This window comes from Cydia strobilella, chromosome 22 (genome assembly GCF_947568885.1).
Source record: "Cydia strobilella chromosome 22, ilCydStro3.1, whole genome shotgun sequence".
NCBI classification, from domain to species: Eukaryota; Metazoa; Arthropoda; class Insecta; order Lepidoptera; family Tortricidae; genus Cydia; species Cydia strobilella.
In genome coordinates this window covers 490,491-509,800 of record NC_086062.1, presented here as the reverse complement: position 1 = coordinate 509,800, position 19,310 = coordinate 490,491, and the positions used below count along the sequence as shown (strand labels likewise).

Here is a 19,310-nt window from a genome sequence, read left to right as displayed (position 1 = left end):
ACGGAGATGGCGGGACGAGTTGGACGCATTCTACCCCAAATGGTGGGAAAATGCCGATGACGGGGTCAAGTGGAGAAAACGAGGGGAGGCCTTTGCCCAGCAGTGGGACACCAAAGTAGGGTAATAAAAAAATTATATATATATATAAAATATAAGAATAAAAATAAAAATAAAAATCATTTATTTCAGAAAACATAGGTTCCATAATATGCTTAGTAACTCTTTACTAACCATATTATGGAACCTATGTATATATATATATATATATATATGTACATCGACATATACTATATCGAGCCAATAGGTGCACTTAAAGCGTAAAAACAAACTCCAATATGAATCATCATTTTTATTTTTTAAAATAATTATAGCTAACCGTTTCGGCAATAATAGTTACTATTATCAATTCAATGACACAATAAGCATTTTCCGTTGTTAAAAATAATAATTCCACGATAAAAATAATATAATGGGTTAGTTTGTTCATAAAGGTAATTATTTGTTTAAAAATATAAGCTTAACATAAGTCAACACTAAACTTAACTAAATACATAGCAATTAGCAGTTCGTTATTGACTAATCAATCGAGTACAAATAGAAAAAAATAACTTTAATAAAAAATATAATTCAATAAACACGTTACAGTTCAACGCTACAAGTAACTAACTAAAAAAAACATGGCATCGTTTTTTATATTAAATATGAACTTAAAATACGCTATACATCAAAATACAACTAAAACAATTCTGTCGCGATGAGTCTAATCGAATTGTATGTATGTATGTTTGCCTAAACATCGATAAGGTACAATTATAGTATCATCACATCACATCCCTAATGTTATTTACATTATTTTTTAAATTTTAACATGCCAAATACGAATTTTGACTTCTACATCATAATTTAATTCTAAACTAAGCAAAGGGAATTTTACAATTTACGCCGAAATATTTTTAATTTTGACCATTTACATTCAGCATTTCCAATAATCGATCACTATACAATTTTTATATCCAAATACTGTACCAAAGTTTATGATACTAATAATTTTTGTTAGTTTCCAAAAGTTTCATTTTTGTAATTCGCAATCACGACATTTTAAATTACAGAGCCCAACGCGATTCCAGCTGCCATTTTATATTTTATTATTTTGACTTGTATAAATTTTATGTCACACAATGACAGCCAGAATAGAAAGAATAACGTTGGATATACTGCAATTAAGTTTAAGTCCCGCTTATTTTAACATTAAAAGTAAACGGGACGTCAAGAAAATAAGACTAGAAATCACCAATTGAAAGAGAAAAATACAATAACTTGATTGTAAATACAAAAATAGTTGTAAATACAAATGGTTGTACCTATAAGTAACAGTTGTACAACGCAAATGCCTGTTGTGGCATCGATCGGCTAGTGTTGTAGACGAAATATTATGCGCTGTCAGTTGTTTTAGAGCCGTCCAAATTCGAAATTCAAACTGATTTCGATTGTAAATTTGGTTGTTACAAAACGGTTGTAACATTTGTTTATACAACATTATTTATATTCTAAATATTGTCAAAATTGTGTTTTTCGTATTGTATAATAGTAATTTTTACTTAAAAATGGATATGACGCCGGTCTGGTGCCCCCAGAAAACACCGTTACAGAGTACATTAACTATTATGACATGTAAGCACATTGAAGTACACAGATTTTTTTGTATTTATGTTTTTTTATTCGTTGTTCACTACTCTCAAACATATAGCATAGAGTAAGCATTATTATTTTTAATTTATTTTGATCTTACTCTGTGCTATACAGCGGGCTCATTTATAAAATATATTTGAAAGCCAATTTAAATGTTTCTTTATAACTGAGCCCTGGAATTACATTACATTAATTACGCTAACTTACAATATAAGGTAATAACTATTATGTGAGTTTAAATTGAAAACCTGGCTATCCTGTCTATATCTTAAAAATACGATTAATAATTGTATATTTGGCTACATATTTTAAAACAAGCTCAAATACTAAACGTAAACGACAAAGCTTTAAATTAAGAACTTTAACAGTCAATAAGGATGTGTAAGTTAAAACAACAGCAATCCATAGTGAAAACTCAACAACTAATATTTTCAATCGCGCAAAAAAAAATTTTCTACGCAATTGATAATATTTTTCTTAATTCGAAATAAAAAATGTAATGTAATCGCTGGATGTAGTTGCGATTCAGTCGAATTATAATCATAAGCCGCATTCTCATGAAACTGCCGATTGAGAATAATTTATGAGAAACTTCTCAGTTAATTAATTTTTCTTGGCAATTTTAAACCATAAAGAAAACGCTAGCTTTAAAATTATCAACGAATTCTCCTAGTAACATAACGATAACATAATATTTAATAGCCAATAAAACTAGAACATTTAGGCGTCTTATCCATTTTCCTATAAAAATTGAACCAACAGCGCATTGAGTGAATCAAACAGGTGGAGTAAGTTGCTTGCATCCAAGGTTCACATCAAACAAAACTAGGTCTATTGACACTAAAGGACGGGGCCGTGGAGAAATCAACCAATAGAAATTTAATTGATTCAGAAAAGGAATTCAATTGCTGGAAAAATCAATTGATTCCCCCTACGACCGGTCCAGCGACGCAAGTACGCTCATTTAGGCTTTATTATTAGTATTAAATGTACACAGCTTAACTAAATTTGTCTGTAAAATAAATGTAGAAAAAAATTTCACTCCATATTTTTCAATTTCAACATTAAAAAATTTCTTCGTCGATAACTTAAAACAACTTGCAGCCACGATCTGATATAACTATTCCTTCGATGATCACAGATTGAAGCCTGGACCCCGCGCGATTCATCCAGACACTAATCCAAAAACTTACGTTAAAACTCCATTAGATTAGAAAATACATGCGTATATTTTTACACAAATATTTTTACTAATCGCACGGAATCGCAGGCTTATACGTTTGAACACTTTCATGGAAACGTAACTTTTGATATAATATTCTAAATGTAGGATTCACGGTCCGTGCTTACATAGTCCGTATGTTTGTACAACTCGCGTCCAGTTCCTTAACACGATGGTTTATTAATTATAACTTTAAAAATACCCAAACGTCCATAAATTTTTCCTTCTACTACGATCTAAATTTAAAACAATACCTTTTATACATTATTCATAGGAACTTCATTTGTTGTTATATTAAATTTATTTTATATATTAATTTATGAGAACATTTTTACATAAATAGCGATCCGTTCACGATTTTTTTTATTGTATTTATCGAAAAAATGTTCGGTTGCTTTTTGTATCAGTCGAAATTGTTTTTTTTTAATTGTGTATTCACGTTTCCTAGAAAATTGATTATATCGGTAACCGCTCGTCTCGATGTAACTGGCCATATCTCCCCAAAGAAATACTTGAAAAATGTGCCGAAAAGTGTTGTATTTAAAATGAATAAAATATTTAATGAAACGAATAGTTCAATTAAAACTCCCATCCACCAACCAAACGTCACGACAAAAATTATAAACGACTTTTTGGGCTATTGCATTGTGTTTTTGTTCACTATTTACATTGATACTCCGCTAGATGTCGTCGCACGGCAATGTGCGACTACCCACAACGGATATACCAATATTAATTCAAGAATGAAATAATTACGTACGTTAAAATCAGCTTACTATACCTTACCTATGTTACGATTATACGTAGATAAACTATTCTGTGTGAACAAACTCGATAAGCTCCAATTTGTACGCACAGAATGTTACTTATTTATAATACATGATGATAATATTAAAAGAATTATATTCGGCAACACTTGACATTCTCATAGTCGGACCGGGATCTGACCACTTTCCAATTGGATCCGAAATTGGTTTTTCTTTTGAATTGAATTGAAAAGTGGTCACTTTCGGGTCTGGTTTGATCCTAAATCTACTGCAGCGACAACATGGAGCAACTAGATGCTTCGGGTTACTGTGGTGAAGCTGATGCTTCAAAAAGTATTGTTTAATGTTAAAATGATTCACTGGGCTATTGTGATTCATTTAAATGTGTGAAAAGTAAAATTAAAAATGTAAATAATGGGCTCATACTTCAACATCCGATGTTGATAAGAATGTCTCGTGTCTTTGTCTTTTTAAGTTTATACGTCGAAGACAGATGGACCTTTAACGGATCTTCGACTGTCTGTCTGTTCGGTTAAATCTGTCATATTGACAGTTCCTCTATTCAGTGATAAATCGCTATTTTTTCTATTCGTACAATTTCATTTTAATTAAGTATTTACAAAAAAAGAATAAGTAACGGCAGTCTTCTGAAAAATAATAGTTGGTATTTTTTATTTACAACTCTACAAAATAATTTGTAAATAATTATATTTTTTGTTCAAGTAATAATCGTTTTAATAAAAATAAAATATTACTTTTTTTCGAAACAAAAGACGTAATGTGGCTATAGTATATACATTATTATATCTAATATGGCATTTAATAATAATAAAATTAACATTTCACGCCGAAGAAAGACAGTTTCAAGTGAGTCTAAAATAGTAAAATAAATTCTCCAATTTGATATAGATTTTTTGTGCGTTCAAAACGTGACTAGCATAGCAATATTGCGTGAAAAGACAAGAATAATAATCATAACAAATTTTAATATCACCTAAATAATATATTTGTAAAAATATCTTAATATGGAAAACTAAACGAAAACTAATTATTGCATAGTCGCTAAATGCGATAAACGTGCGAAAATAGTTTGGCACATCCCAAAGTTTGTACTAAGCTAAGAAGCACCGCTTCGTGCTAAAGCTAATAAAAATAAATATATCATTTAAATAATAACGCGTAAAACAAATAAATATTGAAGATTGCACAGAATAATATTTCTCGTATCTATTTCTAATTTTATTTCTTGCAGCGAGTCTGTGTTCCATTTTTGTTCAATCATTTTCATTTAGTTTATTTACATTAACATCGCTAATTCCCTATTTACAACAGTTAGTTCTATCTAGGCTTACGTACCATTATTGTTATGCGACTTCTTTATAACTAATGTATAATTTGTAATCGGAACCAAATAAACAATTTTAACGTCGCAAAATTAACTAATCAGAAGCGATCACGCCCTGAATCTAAAAACTGAAACGATTAATTTTAACTAGAACGAAATCGCCTCAGATTAGTAGTAGCTGAATTCTCATGGCTGAGGGTTTTGCTGGAGATGGACAGCTTGCTGTGCGGCTTGCTGAGCTGCCTGCGCTTGGGCCTGCGCTTGGGCTTGCGCTTGCTGCTGCATCTGCTGTTGCTGGACGGCTTGCTGGGCCGCTTGTTGAGCCGCTTGCGCCGCTTGAGCTACTTGTTGGGCGGCCTGCTGTGCGGCCGCTTGCTGAGCGGCCACTGCCTGCTGAGCGGCCTGTTGAGCGGCGGCCTGCTGCGCTGCTTGTTGAGCGGCCGCCTGTTGAGCGGCAACCTGCTGCGCAGCCTGCTGAGCGACCGCCGGTGACGACAAATTAAACCCTAGCATCCTCGGATCGTGCAACCGCAGCGCCTGCTCTAATCTTTGCTCCTGCGCGATTCTGAAAGCCTCGACTAACTCTGGCGACAACTGTCCACTGGCATCGTTAGGCGGAGTAATCTGCGGAGGAAATCCTCCATTATGTCTTAACGGACTTGGAGCTTCATTCCCATGGGCCGCAGCGGCTTGAGATACTGCGAGTCTTAGTGCTTCCGCTTGGCTTCTAAGTAATGCTTCCGCTTGTTGGATTCTTAAAGCGGCTTCATTAGGTGCTGAAGGAGATTCCGCAGGCGGTTGCGCTGGTGGTTCTCTAGCTAATTGCTGTCTCATGGCTGATACTAGATTGGCTGCAGCGACTTGTACAGCGTTCCCGCCTTCGCCAGGTTGAGCCATCATATTTGCGGCGGCGGCAGCGATTGCGGCGACTCTTTCGTCGCCGTACGCTTGGTGTCCATTGCTGGCGGATCGGAGTAGGTCTGTGAGCTTGTTGACAGCTGCTCCTCCATCTGAGCCGGCTGAGGAGGAGAGTCTGCCGTTGGAGGAGGAGTCGGAGTGCGCTGGGGACGGAGGGGCGAGGTTGAGGAGCCCGGAGCCTCCCGCGGAGGACACGGCAGCGAGGAGGTCGCGCTCGCGGCGCTCGGCGGCGGCGCGGGACAGCACGTACTGCGCCGCGAACTGGTGCTTCGGCTCCATTCGCATGTGTTCCATGTGGGACAAGAGACCTGGAACATGCATAGTCGTGTAAGATTTCTGAAGTACGAATTGAAAAAGCCAGCCTTATGGGCACCCTTTTGTAGAGAACAGACTTAGGAGACCTAGCGTTAGGAGATAAACCTAAAATAACTTCTATTGCCTACTTGATTTCATTTTGTTACCATTAATTTAGTTTTTGTTTACTTTAAACTCCATGTACTATTAATAAGCTGTAATTTAGATTTATTTTAGGTTATTATATAAGAGAAAGAGAAATAAAATATTAAATGTTGTATATTTTCTAATTGGAAAAGACCTAACCGATTTGGCGTTGCAGATAAATTCTTATAATGATTTAAATTTAAATTCAGAAAGCAAATATGAGTAGGTAGGTAATAGAGGTAATATAAAGGTAAATTGTACAATAAAGGTTATTTGTTTAATAACATTAAATATAACTTGTCATTAAAAACCAAACGAGGATAAATTAGCACATAGTAACAAAATTTAATTTACCTACAAAAATATTTATTGGAGGTTTATAAAGTAGGAAGTTAAAATTTCCATTACTATTTATAATTATGACACAATCCTTAATAACCACAAAGAATACTGAAACCAATTAAAATGTTAAATAAATGCGCAATTAAAATGTGTTTCAAATGCCTTATGATATATAAATAATAGGTTGTAAACTGTAATATAATTTTATAGCATGTTTTATAACATTTGGCTCGTTTGAAACGTGAGAAGATATTGGAAACAACAAATAATAATTACTACTCTTTTGGGATAAGGCTGTATTATTGTGTCACTGTTCATGTAAGCTAAACTATGGAATTTGATCAGAACTTATATTAATCAGCTTCCTTTAATCAGAGTAAAAAGAGTAGCGGCCTTCGTAAGCCACCCTCTAAATAAATCCTCGTTGAAAAAATGGAATCATTAGAGATCACTTGAACTTTCGGTTATGCGTTGATTAGTCAGTTCTAGTCTATACGAAATTATATATTATGTGTTGAAGCCTAATCTAAGGTCCCACTTTGTCGCTTACCATAAAGATTGTAACACCTAATGTATTATGAACATGACTGCAATACAATAAAGAATAAAGAATAAAGATATCCTTATGGCAAGCGACAAAGTGGGACTTTTTGCTTGGAAACGACACATATGTACATGTAGATATCAGAGAGCATAGAATTGAAAAAGAAGGTTAACCTCGTATTTAAATTTAAGTTTATACTGCAAATGATTGCTCGCAAGCCCTTTTTATCCTTGACGGGGCGCTCAGAGATTTAGATTTCTGTAGCAACTTTTTTCATCTAAGTACAGGACTCGTCGAATCAGCTTAAGCTTCCGATAAGATAATAATATGATTGTAACCTAAATTTTCACTTACCACTTTCATGCGTAAACACGGCCTGGCACACAGAACATGGCCACATCCTCAAACTGCTGGTCAGCTGCGTCTCCGGATGGCAGGCGAGGTGCTTCCTCAACGAACCCTCGTTCACGTAATGTTTCCCGCAGACTGGACACGGGTGGTTGGCCGTCCGCCGCTTGGCTACATAAGGATCAGTTGGTTTAGCTTGCGCAGGGTACGGTGACGTGGCAGGGGGGCCTGCTTGTCACCAGGATGGGGAGGTTAGTGGGAAGGTTAGGAGAAAAAAAAACTGTGGTTAGTGAATGTTAGTCTATGTGGTGACGGTGGGGGCCGTCGGTTGCTTAAGATTAGGGAAATGCTAATGAAGAGAAGTTTCTGAAAAATAGCTTGAATTTTGACAATGATTTTTGCTATGATATAACTGTTTTAAATGAATGAAAGAATGAAGTAATTGAGACATAATCGCTTGCAGCTATTAAAGAAGTTGAGAATGAAATATATGAATGTATAACGCTAACCTTTCAAAAGCCTTCTCCATTAGCGATACTAAACGATAACAAAAGACGTGACGACAAAACGAGGAAAATGTAGCTATTAGAAACGTAAACAAACATGTTATGACAATAGACCGCCATCCGAAGAATTCGTATCGCAAACCAAACTGTTTGCAAAACACCGCCATGCTTTAAACATAACAACATATTCCTCGTCCGCACTTATACTAAAATTACTTACTATTAAATTATCTAATGGAAACGATACGTGTCCGTGTGGTTTTTAAACCAACACCCCTGCTGGCTTCTCGCCAGTTGGAAGCTTTTATATCAATAAATGTTTTATTGCAAAATATTTACACAACCATTACGTTGTAGAACTAAAACTGAGCAAACTTCCAACGACGACTCTTAAAACTAAACACACATCTGTTCCGCGTTTAGAATCCTGACAAATTCAAAAATTGAAAACAAATTCTAAACTTCTCCCGGAACGGATGCGTTCTTAATTCAAACTTAATCTAACACGCGCTGTCCAAAACCAGAAGTCTCAGGAACTTACTCGCAACGCCGGACGCGTTGGGGTCCTTGTGGGTGTTCTTCATGTGTTCAACGAGGGCTTCGCCCCCGAACACGACCTTGTGGCAGATAGGGCAGGGGGTGGCGGTGGCGCCCCCTATCATGAGGGCGGCGTGTTGCTGCAAAACACCAAGGTGCAGCTGAAGCTCCTATCGGCGCCCCAGCATAAGTATATTAGGTAACGTTCATAAAACACATGTCAAAAGGGAATTTCGAAATCATAAATACGCCGAAATTGAATTTTGATAACGGGCCGAAAAGAGTTTTTGAGAAATAATAGTAACGGCCGAAAAGGGAATTTTGATTTAAAGTTTGGTAAATCAAAGAGAAAATAATAAAGGGAAACGGGACGTTTCCTATCACTGTTCGGTTCAAATTAATTTCAAAATAAAAATTGCCAAATATATATTTTGTTTGGTAAAACCAAGTTCGAATTATAGGTAGGTATTTAACATACCTAATAACAAAAAATGTGCTAATGTTACATTACAACTAAACACCATAATAGACATCTCAAAAATATCTTCAAGTAGTAAACAAAAAACCTTACGAAAATTTATATAGCAATAAAAGTGTTAAAATAAACTATCGAAAAGTAAGCGAAATACGCAAGAATAACACAAATCAATATTGTTTAAATATTTGCAATACATATAAACGCATAAATGAATATAATATTTACACTGAAAATACAGTTGCAAAAAAATTTGGCGTTTCGCCAAAATCATTTGGAATGAACTTGAAATTTCACAAAGATTCCTGTTATTTATAATTAGTCATTTTCAGTCAGTAAAGATTGCAATTTTATATGAGCGCTTTTGCATTGCAAAATGTGGCTATGTATTATTTAACAGATAGTTTTACTGATCTCACTATAGAGTTAACTTTAAAATTCATAAAAATTTAATTTATTGTGTCTACTTAAAATTTGTATTTATCAACGGCAACGGTGAAATAATATAGCCCAAATGGTAATTAGGAGAATTCAAACTGTGTTAGCAAAAAGAGTATTTTTTTTAAATTAAAGGCAAAATGGAAAAATTCACAGCTCCCGGCAAGACTTGAACTTGCGACCATTTGAAATACCGGTCCAATCTTATCCAACTGAGCTACCAAAGCTTACCAGAAGGCTGCGAATTTTTTCATTCCTCCCTTTTCCACACGCCTCAGGGTGGCACATAGCGCCATCTACCTATAAAAGTACTCTGATTAAAAAGTTGTATGTGTTATTAAATCTAGGAGTACAAGTCAGAGGCATACTCCAGCTTGGGCTCCACTTGCATGAATGTGTTTTTAAGGGTTCCGTACCCAAAGGGTAAAAACGGGACCCTATTACTAAGACTCCACTGTCGGTCTGTTTGTCCGTCCGTCTGTCCGTCTGTCTGTCCGTCTGTATCTCACCAGGCTGTATCTCATGAACCGTGATAGCTAGATAGTTGAAATTTTCACAGATGATGTAATTCTGTTGCCGCTATAACAACATCATCATCATTATCAGCATCATCAATTTCAATTTCAATTTCAATATCTTTATTTTTCAATTTAGGCATTAACATAATGCACCTATGAAAGTCAAAAAAGCACAGCTGTACAAAATTAAAATCGTTGGCCATTTATCGCGCACTGCTGAGCATAGGCCTCATAGTACGCCACTTGTCCCGGTCCTGAGCTAATCTAGAAGTGACCCGCAATCTAAATACTAAAAAGTACGGAACGGTGGGCGAGTCCGACTCGCAATTGTCCGGTTTTTAATGTGTAGTTCAAAGACCATGCTGATACTAACCTTGGCCGTGTGCGTCCTAAGGCTGCTCTCCGTGGCAAATCCCTTGCCACAGATGTTGCAGTGGAAGGGACGGTTCTTGGCCCTCTCCACCTGGGCGTCGTGGTTGCGGAGGTGCTGCTGCAGGTTGGACAGCTGGATAAACGCGCGCCCGCAGTCGGGGAGGTGGCATTTGTAGGGGCGTTCGCCTGGAAAATTAATATGTTTTAACATGTTGCTATTATAAAGATTGAGGATGTATTGAAGCGGCATATGAAGAGAGAGTATAGAGCCAACGACATGGGAGAGTCTAGGTGACCGTCCACGTTGTAGGCATATTGTGCAGTGCGTCAGTCAACATGGGAGAGTCTAGGTGACCGTCCACGTTGTAGGCACTGTAGGCATATTGTGCAGTGCGTCAGTCAACATGGGAGAGTCTAGGTGACCGTCCACGTTGGAGGCATATTGTGCAGACGCAGGTGCGTCAGTTTGAAGTTAGACGGCGCACAGAACTCGACGCTAAGCGCGACGAGCTAAAGGCCAGGCGACCTGTGGCCTTTACTATGTCGGAGGGGTGCTGACCTGCAGCGAGTGTGGTCGCACAAACTTGGCTATGTCAATCACCTGAGAGCGCACCAGCGACGCTCTCAGCGGTAAAACGCAGTCGCTCCGAAATCGGCTAGGAGATGATGATTATAAAGATTGAACTATAAGGCTACCAGTTTGACACTGAAATGGAGGAGCTTGCTGGAAGGTCTTGGCGTTCTACCATCCATAACGGTGTCAAAGTCTGGTGTTGGAGATAACCGCCTCACAAACTAGACATAAAACGCCAGTTGCGGGAAGAACCAGTTTGACTCTCCATGAGTTTGACCAAAGATAGATAACTCCGTAATAGATGTATACAGTCTAAGGAAAAAACGTGCCTCGAAAATCAAGAAAATTTGATTCTCGTTCAGAGGGCGCTACCAGCTTTGGCTTACTGTCGTATAGATGGCGTTGTCGGTTTCGTTTGTTATTTAACAATTTTTACGCATATCAGTGAAAGAACATGGGTCAAAATCATAAAAATAATTAATGCAAATAAAAAAAATCATTTATCCATATTTAAATACATTTTATCGTATTTTTATAAATCTACATTTTTAGTTTTAAAGTGTGTCGACAGATGGCAGTGAATTGACTGGGGTTACAAAATTTACTATGACAGTACCGCTCTAGTATAAGTTACTATATGGTTTGACACTAAAAATCTTCATTTTAGTTTTAAAGTATGTCGATAGATGGCAGTGAATTTACAGTGGTTACAAAATTTACTATGACAGTACCGCTCTATCTTATTATATCCTCATTGTTTTTTTTTTTTACAAAGAGGATATAATAGGTCAGGATAGAGCGGTACGTAAATTTTGTAACCACAGTGAATTCACTGCCATCTATCGACACACTTTAAAACTAAAAATGTAGATTTATAAAAATACGATAAAATGTATTTAAATATGGATAAATGTTTTTTTTTTATTTGCATTAATTATTTTTATGATTTTTACCCATGTTCTTTCACTGATGTGCGTTACAATTTTTGAATAACAAACGAAACCGCCAACGCCCTCTATACGAGAGTAGGCCAAAGGTAGTGGCGCCATCTGATCGAGAATCAAATTTTCGTGATTTTCGAGGCACGTTTTTTCCTTGGACTGTATCCATGTATTACGGAGTTATATCTATCTTTGGTCTTTGGTTTTAGAGCTTGAATACCAAAGTCATAAATCTGTTATCATAAAATTAAATGTAATGTTGTATGTAAATGTGTGCCCATTCACGATTTTATACATTGTATCATAAAAGCAAAATTAATAAAGTCATAATGTTCCATTATGTTATGTCAATTATATATTTTTAACGATGTTGACAATGTAAAGTATTGCTATAGAGGCCGTAGTCGATTTTGGAGCAAAAATTTTAAATTGATAGATTTAGTCGTTGAAATTATACACGTTTTGTTACGTAATATCTAAATAACAAGTATTGGTTTCTATTAGCACGTCTTCTCATCTTGCCTTTTAATAATGAGGTCACAAGCGTGCGTCACCGGTAATATATGAAAAGAAGGGGCAGTTTTTAAAAATTCATCAAAAATTTATGGTGGTAAATTATACAAATTGATGTATAAGAATAGTTTCAACAAATGTTGTAGATTGTTTTAGTATCAAAATTACGTTGAAATTAAGTCGATTTTCAGATAAATTGTCACTTTTTTTGAAGTAATTTCTGGAGAAAATTGATTTCGTCTAACTTTCATTTACACTACTTCAGTCATAATAATAAAAATGTAGTCTGATAAACGTCAAGTACAGGATATGTGTAATACAAAATTACCATGTTTAGCCGTCCAAACTCTACGAAATTTACAAATAAGAGCGACAAAATCAGTGCTTTACGCGCGTTTACCTAAACGTCCATCAGAAAAGCAAACATTACTAATTTAGTGAGTCTGTTTTCAACAAATTGATCTGATAAAAGGTAAGATAAGAAGATGCGCTAATAGAAACCAGTACTTGTTATTTCAATTAGGTAACAAAAGGTGTACAATTTCACCGACTAAATCTATCAATTTTACATTTTTGCGACTAAAATCGACACCGGCCTCTTAAGCTTAAATCAGAAAGTAACTTTTGAAGCTGTTGCACTCAACTTTTGTTTGACGGGAAACTGGTCTTAGTATTAGTAGTAGTTTATATGTTTTACCAGTAAGATTGCAATTTAATAGTAGATTGTGTCACAAGGGAGCAAAATGACATATTAACTGCGAGGGCGTACAATTGAATCCTAAACGAAGCGAAGGATTCTATAATAGAATCACGAGAGTAGCAAGGGTGAGGGATTCAAGTGTGTTACGCCCAAGATGGAAATAATTTTTCACATCACCTATTCGAAAAAGGGCTTTTTCTTCCCCGCTAGCAGGGATCAAAGTGGCACTTTTCTTCCCTGCTAAGAGGATCAAAGTGGCATTTTTCTGTTCTAGGACACCATTTTTTTTTCTTTTTTGCATACTATTTTTTTGGTTAAATAATATTTTGGAACATAATAATTTCCTCGTAGGTGATGTGAAAAGCAGTATGTGTCACATGGTAGCAAAATTATTTTCACCTTGGGCGTTAACGCTTAAATCCCTCACTACGCTCAGGATTCTATTTTAGAATCCCTCGCTACGCTCAGGATTCAATTATAGAATCCTTCGCTTCGTTCAGGATCCAATGTACGCCCTCGCCGTAAATATGTCATTTTGCTCCCTTGTGACACAATCTACTATTGCTACCATGTGACACATACTGCTTTTCACATCACCTATGAGGTAATTATAATGTTAAAAACTATTATTTAAGCTAAAAAAATGTGAAAAAAATGTAAATATAGAGTGTCCTAGAACAGAAAAGTGTTACTTTGATCCCTCCTAGCAGGGAAGAAAAGTGCCCCTTTATCCCTCCTAGCAGGGAAGAAAAAGTCCTTTTTCGAATTGATGTGAAAATAAAATTTTATAGGTTCTGAAACTACTGTACTAGATTGGGTCACGCTCCGAAGTTCTAAAATAAATCAACATATTGATATCAGAAAATAGTATTGATGCCAATTTTATAAATGCAATAGTATTTATAGATGAAGTAAATTGGCTGAGAATCAGCTTTCTAGTCTAGGTCATAATATATTTTTAAAAGATAGTCTAAAAAAATTACTGTTGCTGTTTAAGTGTTGGTTGGTAAGGCACATGTGACACCCTTAGATTATGAAAACTGCTTACTATCTTTGTTTGCCACCTATGTAGTTAAAAAGAAGTTCCTAAACAAACTTTTATCAACAAGACCTGGCCATGTATCTTTCAACGGCCGTTTCGTTGCAAAAAAACAAAACACGACCGCGAATCCTGTTCGAATTTCGAATGTTACGCAATCCGAGTTCAACGGTCAGCGACCTCCGAGTCCGAATAACCCAAATCGGGACCCGACCTAACCCAACGTCGCCCGCCCGCCATTTTTAAAAATAAGACCATAATAAAACCAACGCATACTTTTAGCCGGTACCGGCAAGCAAATGCATAGGTCATTGACTGCACACGAACACACCGCACACACACAAAAGCTACTTTTATAATGCGTACACGCCAATATAGGGTATCTTTTAGTCCTGGAGTTGTGTTAGTGATTTTGCATGTCTGAGAAGAATGTACGCATTGCGCGTGCAAGATATTGTAGAATTATTTCCTAGATGTTAGATAGATATATGATGGGGCCTGACACAGGCAATGGTCGGAAATATGGCTGGCTGGTAATACTAATCTGGCCCTAACGGTCCGATTGCCATATTTATGGTTAGTAAATTTTATAACAGACTTGGTTTTATTGGGTCGCTTTTGCAGATAAAAGTTTAGTTTAAAATATTGCGTTACATAATTTTACATTTATTAGGTATTTTATGGGCCGTTGGGCAAGTGATTAAGTATTTACGGTTTAAGTGGATTAGAAAGCATGGGTATTAGGAATCGTTTTGTAATTCAATTTAAGATTAAAGCTTAGATTTGAACAACACATTAAATCTTTAATAGCGTAATATTTAGTTACATATTCGATAATTTAGCGATCAATTGAGTAGATTTTTAATAATGTACATTATGTACACTCACACAGGCGCAAAAATATCTGACACGTTCTTTTTTGTAGAGCCATAATAGCGTGTCACATATTTTTATGCCCTTCGAAGTAACATATTATTGCATGTGACTGTATTATACCCTCAAAATGATGAAAATGACGTTTACTAAGCTTATCCTATTAATTTGTCTGTCTGTCTTCATTATTCGTTATATGACAATCGATACTGTTCTATTTCTGCTATAATAAAATGTTTTTTCCCTGCCGTAAAACTATTTATATTTTAAATCATACCGTCAGTCATATAAGGTTATACCTTTGTTTTTGTAAAATCAAGAAAAATAATGATTTTTATATCAATCGTTGTCATACGCTTATTTGACGTCAAATTTTTACTATAACATTTGGATTTAGCAGCGTACGATGTATCATATGCGAGTCACTTATCATTTAAAAGCTTTTTTTTTAATCATATGATTAAAAAAAAGTTTTAAAGTGGTGATTAAACTGATAATTTAATCGATAACCTCCGTTTAATCGAGATCCTATTTCAAAACAATAGTAATAAATCGCAATGCACATTATTATAATTTTGTCCGTTGTGTATTAAATCCGCAAGTACAAGATTTACTTAACACTCAACAGTGACTCACGCATTGTAAGTCAATAGTGTTGGCACGTTTCGTTTTAAAACCAAATACAAGACAATACAAGAATATAAGAAAAATAGCAAAATAGTTTAAGTGTAGAATATTTTGCCCGTTTCGTTTACAAGACAATACAAGAATATGAGAAAAATAGCAAAACAGTTTAAGTGTAGAATATTTTGCATAAATCTTTTGTTAGAAGTGATAACATAATGTGAGTAAAGAAGCTATTGAGGCACATCTTACTTCAATGAATGAAAGGCGTAACCATTATGAGGCTATTTCAATCTGTTACATAGATTCTGGGAAGTGTGTAGGATATTAGCAACATCCTATAAAAAAACACAAGTTACGTTGCAAAACTACAAAGAGAAAGAACGTACTTCCAGATTTCCACTTACACAATTCCAGATAACAGCTATTAAAAAACAAGCGTCAATAAATAAAATATTATCCGTCTTCCGGGTACACTATACTGAACTATCCATTGTACTTATTTTTCAACCCATACAACCTACGCGTAAAGGTTTCCAACGTAAGCTGACCTTTCCTTGCTTTAATACTGCGCCTAAACTTTTTCCTATAGCGTCGGTTTTAGGATGAACGGTAGATCAATTTATAATGGAAGTTGTCTATGGGTATTTTTGTTATTTCTCTATGAATAAATGGAAGGGAAAGGCGCTCGCCTTAGCACAGTTAGGACGATGTACGATGGCCTAAAGGATGGTATCTTAGATTGTGTGGTATTTACATTTTTGAATAAGTACATGGGTATTTCGCGTTAAACTCTTTCAATATACGCGATATAATCCGTTTTCATAGTTTTATTTCATGAGTCACTATCGCGGTAACCGAAGACAATATTAAGTTCTTTGTTAGTTATATATGTATTGGTCTTTTTAACGTATTTTTTGGAGGAAGAAATCCAACAAAGACTTGCAAAAAATATACTCAAGAAATAATATTCGCAAATCTATTGTTAAATCAATTATCAGTAATTTAGATATTTATGTTAATTTAAGTCTATAAATACAGTATATAGAAATTGAATTGTTTTTATTAGGCTACTTTATTTATCTTAAAATTCACTTTATAATAGTTTTCATTTCAATTTAAAATCTAACTAGAGTGGACCAAGCTAACTCCGCATGGCATTTGAAATTGACAAAGTATGGCGATGTCACCATTTAAAATTGCTATAAAAATATGTCGTTTGTAATGACATGGCCTCACTTTGTCCGTCGGTGTAAAGTTAGCTAAGACAGACTCTACCCTCTTTCAAAACCATAGACAAGAATCTTAATGAAGGAAAACTCTGTTCGTTTGTAGCGCGCGCGCAGCCTACGCAGGCATTTACATACAAAAGTACTTCCTTGCAAGCTGCGCGTAGGCATAAAGCATTCTAGGCTCAGGCCAGAAAAACGGTTATTTCCAACTGGCTGAATGCAAAAATGCAAATTTTATGCATTTTGTGCTGTGCCAAATGTTATGTTTACTAGTTTAGAAATTTCGTTGTATAGGCAAAACATATATTTGAAATTAAATTTAAGTTTGAAGTAATAATTCCATCAAACATCAAACATTTATTTAGCAAATAGGCCACAGGGGCACTTTTACATGTCAATTTTTACAAACAATAAAATTAACCCAAAATTACAAAAAAAAAACAATTACATAAATATAAATGTCAAATTACACAAAAAAAATCCAATCATTATTGTCTAACAAGGTTTTGATAATCGTTTGTCCTTATCCGTCATTTTGATATTTGTGTTCGTTAAAAAGGGACAAAAATTACAAAATTTAACAGAGGTTTGCTAAGTTGTATGAATAAGAATAAGGTAACACGTATTAGAAAAAACGCTTAATACATTTTAAATTTTTATTGGAAAAAAAACGTAGGCAGATTGAAACAGACGACCACCTATCAAGAACAGGCCACAACTGAAACCGTTATTTTAAATTTGAATAACGAAAATAAACGAACTACCGACCACAAACTAATCCGAAACGTATTCGAATTTCGAAAATAATAAATTGCATTCGGAATGCATCGCGTCGATTTTAAAACCGTCGGCGCGTGTAGCGAATTTATTTTTGAAATTAGAACGCAGACTTACGCGCCATTTTGACTCGTATTCGAATAAATCTCGCGTGTTTTCGCCGTTATGATGTTATTTGAGATTTTTGATATACAATGAATGAAGCAGGTACGCAACTTATAAGATTATATTATAACTATTGATAAATTGGAAAGGCGGAAACTGATTATAAAATACATTATTTAATACAAGTGTCTACTTAACTACTTGCTGTTAAGAATAAACAACAAAACAAAATAAAATTACGAGAAAACACAACAACACGCGTTGACACAGTAATAAACATCTTGTTAATAATTAAGTGGTAGTTAATTTCTAACTTTAAATACTCATTAAGCAATTCACCTGTGACTTTATTTAATTTGCTAAATCGTATATAAAAACAAATCATACATACCGTAATCCGTAAAATCGTAATTATTCTTAACCGTATTCGTGTTTTTTTTATAAGTATTTGCCATTGGATTTAATTTATTTAAAAGAAGTAAGTTTGTATTAAATATATTAATAACGGGTCACTCACGTGTTTTAAGTCGAAAACGCTCGACATGTTTCACTCCGTACCGAGGAGCGTCATCAGGAGCTTGCGTCGACGTCACATATGTAGAGCGTTTTCGACTTAAAACACGTGAGTGACCCGTTATTAATATATTTAATATGTCTGTGTCTCACGGAAGTTTTGTTATTAAAATTGAAGTAAGTTTGTCTTCGAAAAATTTGACGATACCTGTTTTAAACTGAGTGTAGATTTAATTATATTAGATTTTCTGCCTCGACACAAATTAAATACATTAAATACCTCTACCAGTAGGCACTAGACCTCTCAAAACTTAAGTTCAAGTACTAACATAGTTATTAAATATTTTCTATATGTATTGAGTACTAACACTATATCGATTACTTTGTCTTCAAAATGCTTATTCCGAAGCAGAAAACCATGACTCAAGCAAAAATTAAGCAACTTTTTTTGTGCAGTACAGTACAAAACAAGTTATACCACCACTACAATACAATACCACACACGGAATAAAGATAGCCTGAAACTTACTTCAGCGGTAAATAATGTACGCGATCGTAATTAAACCATACATAATTTACGACTGGGCGAAAATTTAAATTATTAGGCATAAAATGCGTGCACACATGGAAGTGCACCCCCCACCCCTTCCGCCCCCACAGGGGGCGGCCCCACCACCCCAACTATTTTGGGGTGGGCAGTGGGCACGGAAAAAATAACGGTAAGTACACCTGCGCGCGGGTGAATTTTGTTGGTATTGACATTTTCAATGGATATGGAAGCCATTTTGTTTTGTATAAATAATAGTAGTGATGTGAAGTTGCGATCTGGGTGGAGTTTTATGGATTGTAACTGAAAATATTGGTAAAGTTTTTATATTTAATTATAGCTCTTTACTGACTTTTTTATATAAAACATTATTTAAATATAGTGTCAACTATCAACATCATCGATCCTTA

At 35.1% G+C, this 19,310-nt stretch overlaps 1 protein-coding gene across 8 annotated transcripts in view; it reads right to left on the bottom strand.

The window, feature by feature from the left end:
* Positions 1-336: 336 nt before the first annotated feature.
* Positions 337-19,310, bottom strand: part of LOC134751575 (zinc finger protein 184) — a 146,945-nt gene continuing 127,971 nt past the window's right edge. For 6 of the 8 annotated variants that reach the window (XM_063687042.1, XM_063687043.1, XM_063687049.1 and 3 more), the window contains 4 exons: positions 10,464-10,648; positions 8,664-8,829; positions 7,623-7,844; positions 337-6,249 (listed from right to left, as the gene is read on the bottom strand). In XM_063687042.1, coding sequence (XP_063543112.1) covers positions 5,210-6,249; positions 7,623-7,844; positions 8,664-8,829; positions 10,464-10,648 — 1,613 coding nt within the window. In that variant the 3' untranslated portion in view covers positions 337-5,209. The remainder of the gene's footprint in view (positions 6,250-7,622; positions 7,845-8,663; positions 8,830-10,463; positions 10,649-19,310) is intronic. The other 2 variants (XM_063687045.1, XM_063687046.1) reach the window with 2 other exon arrangements.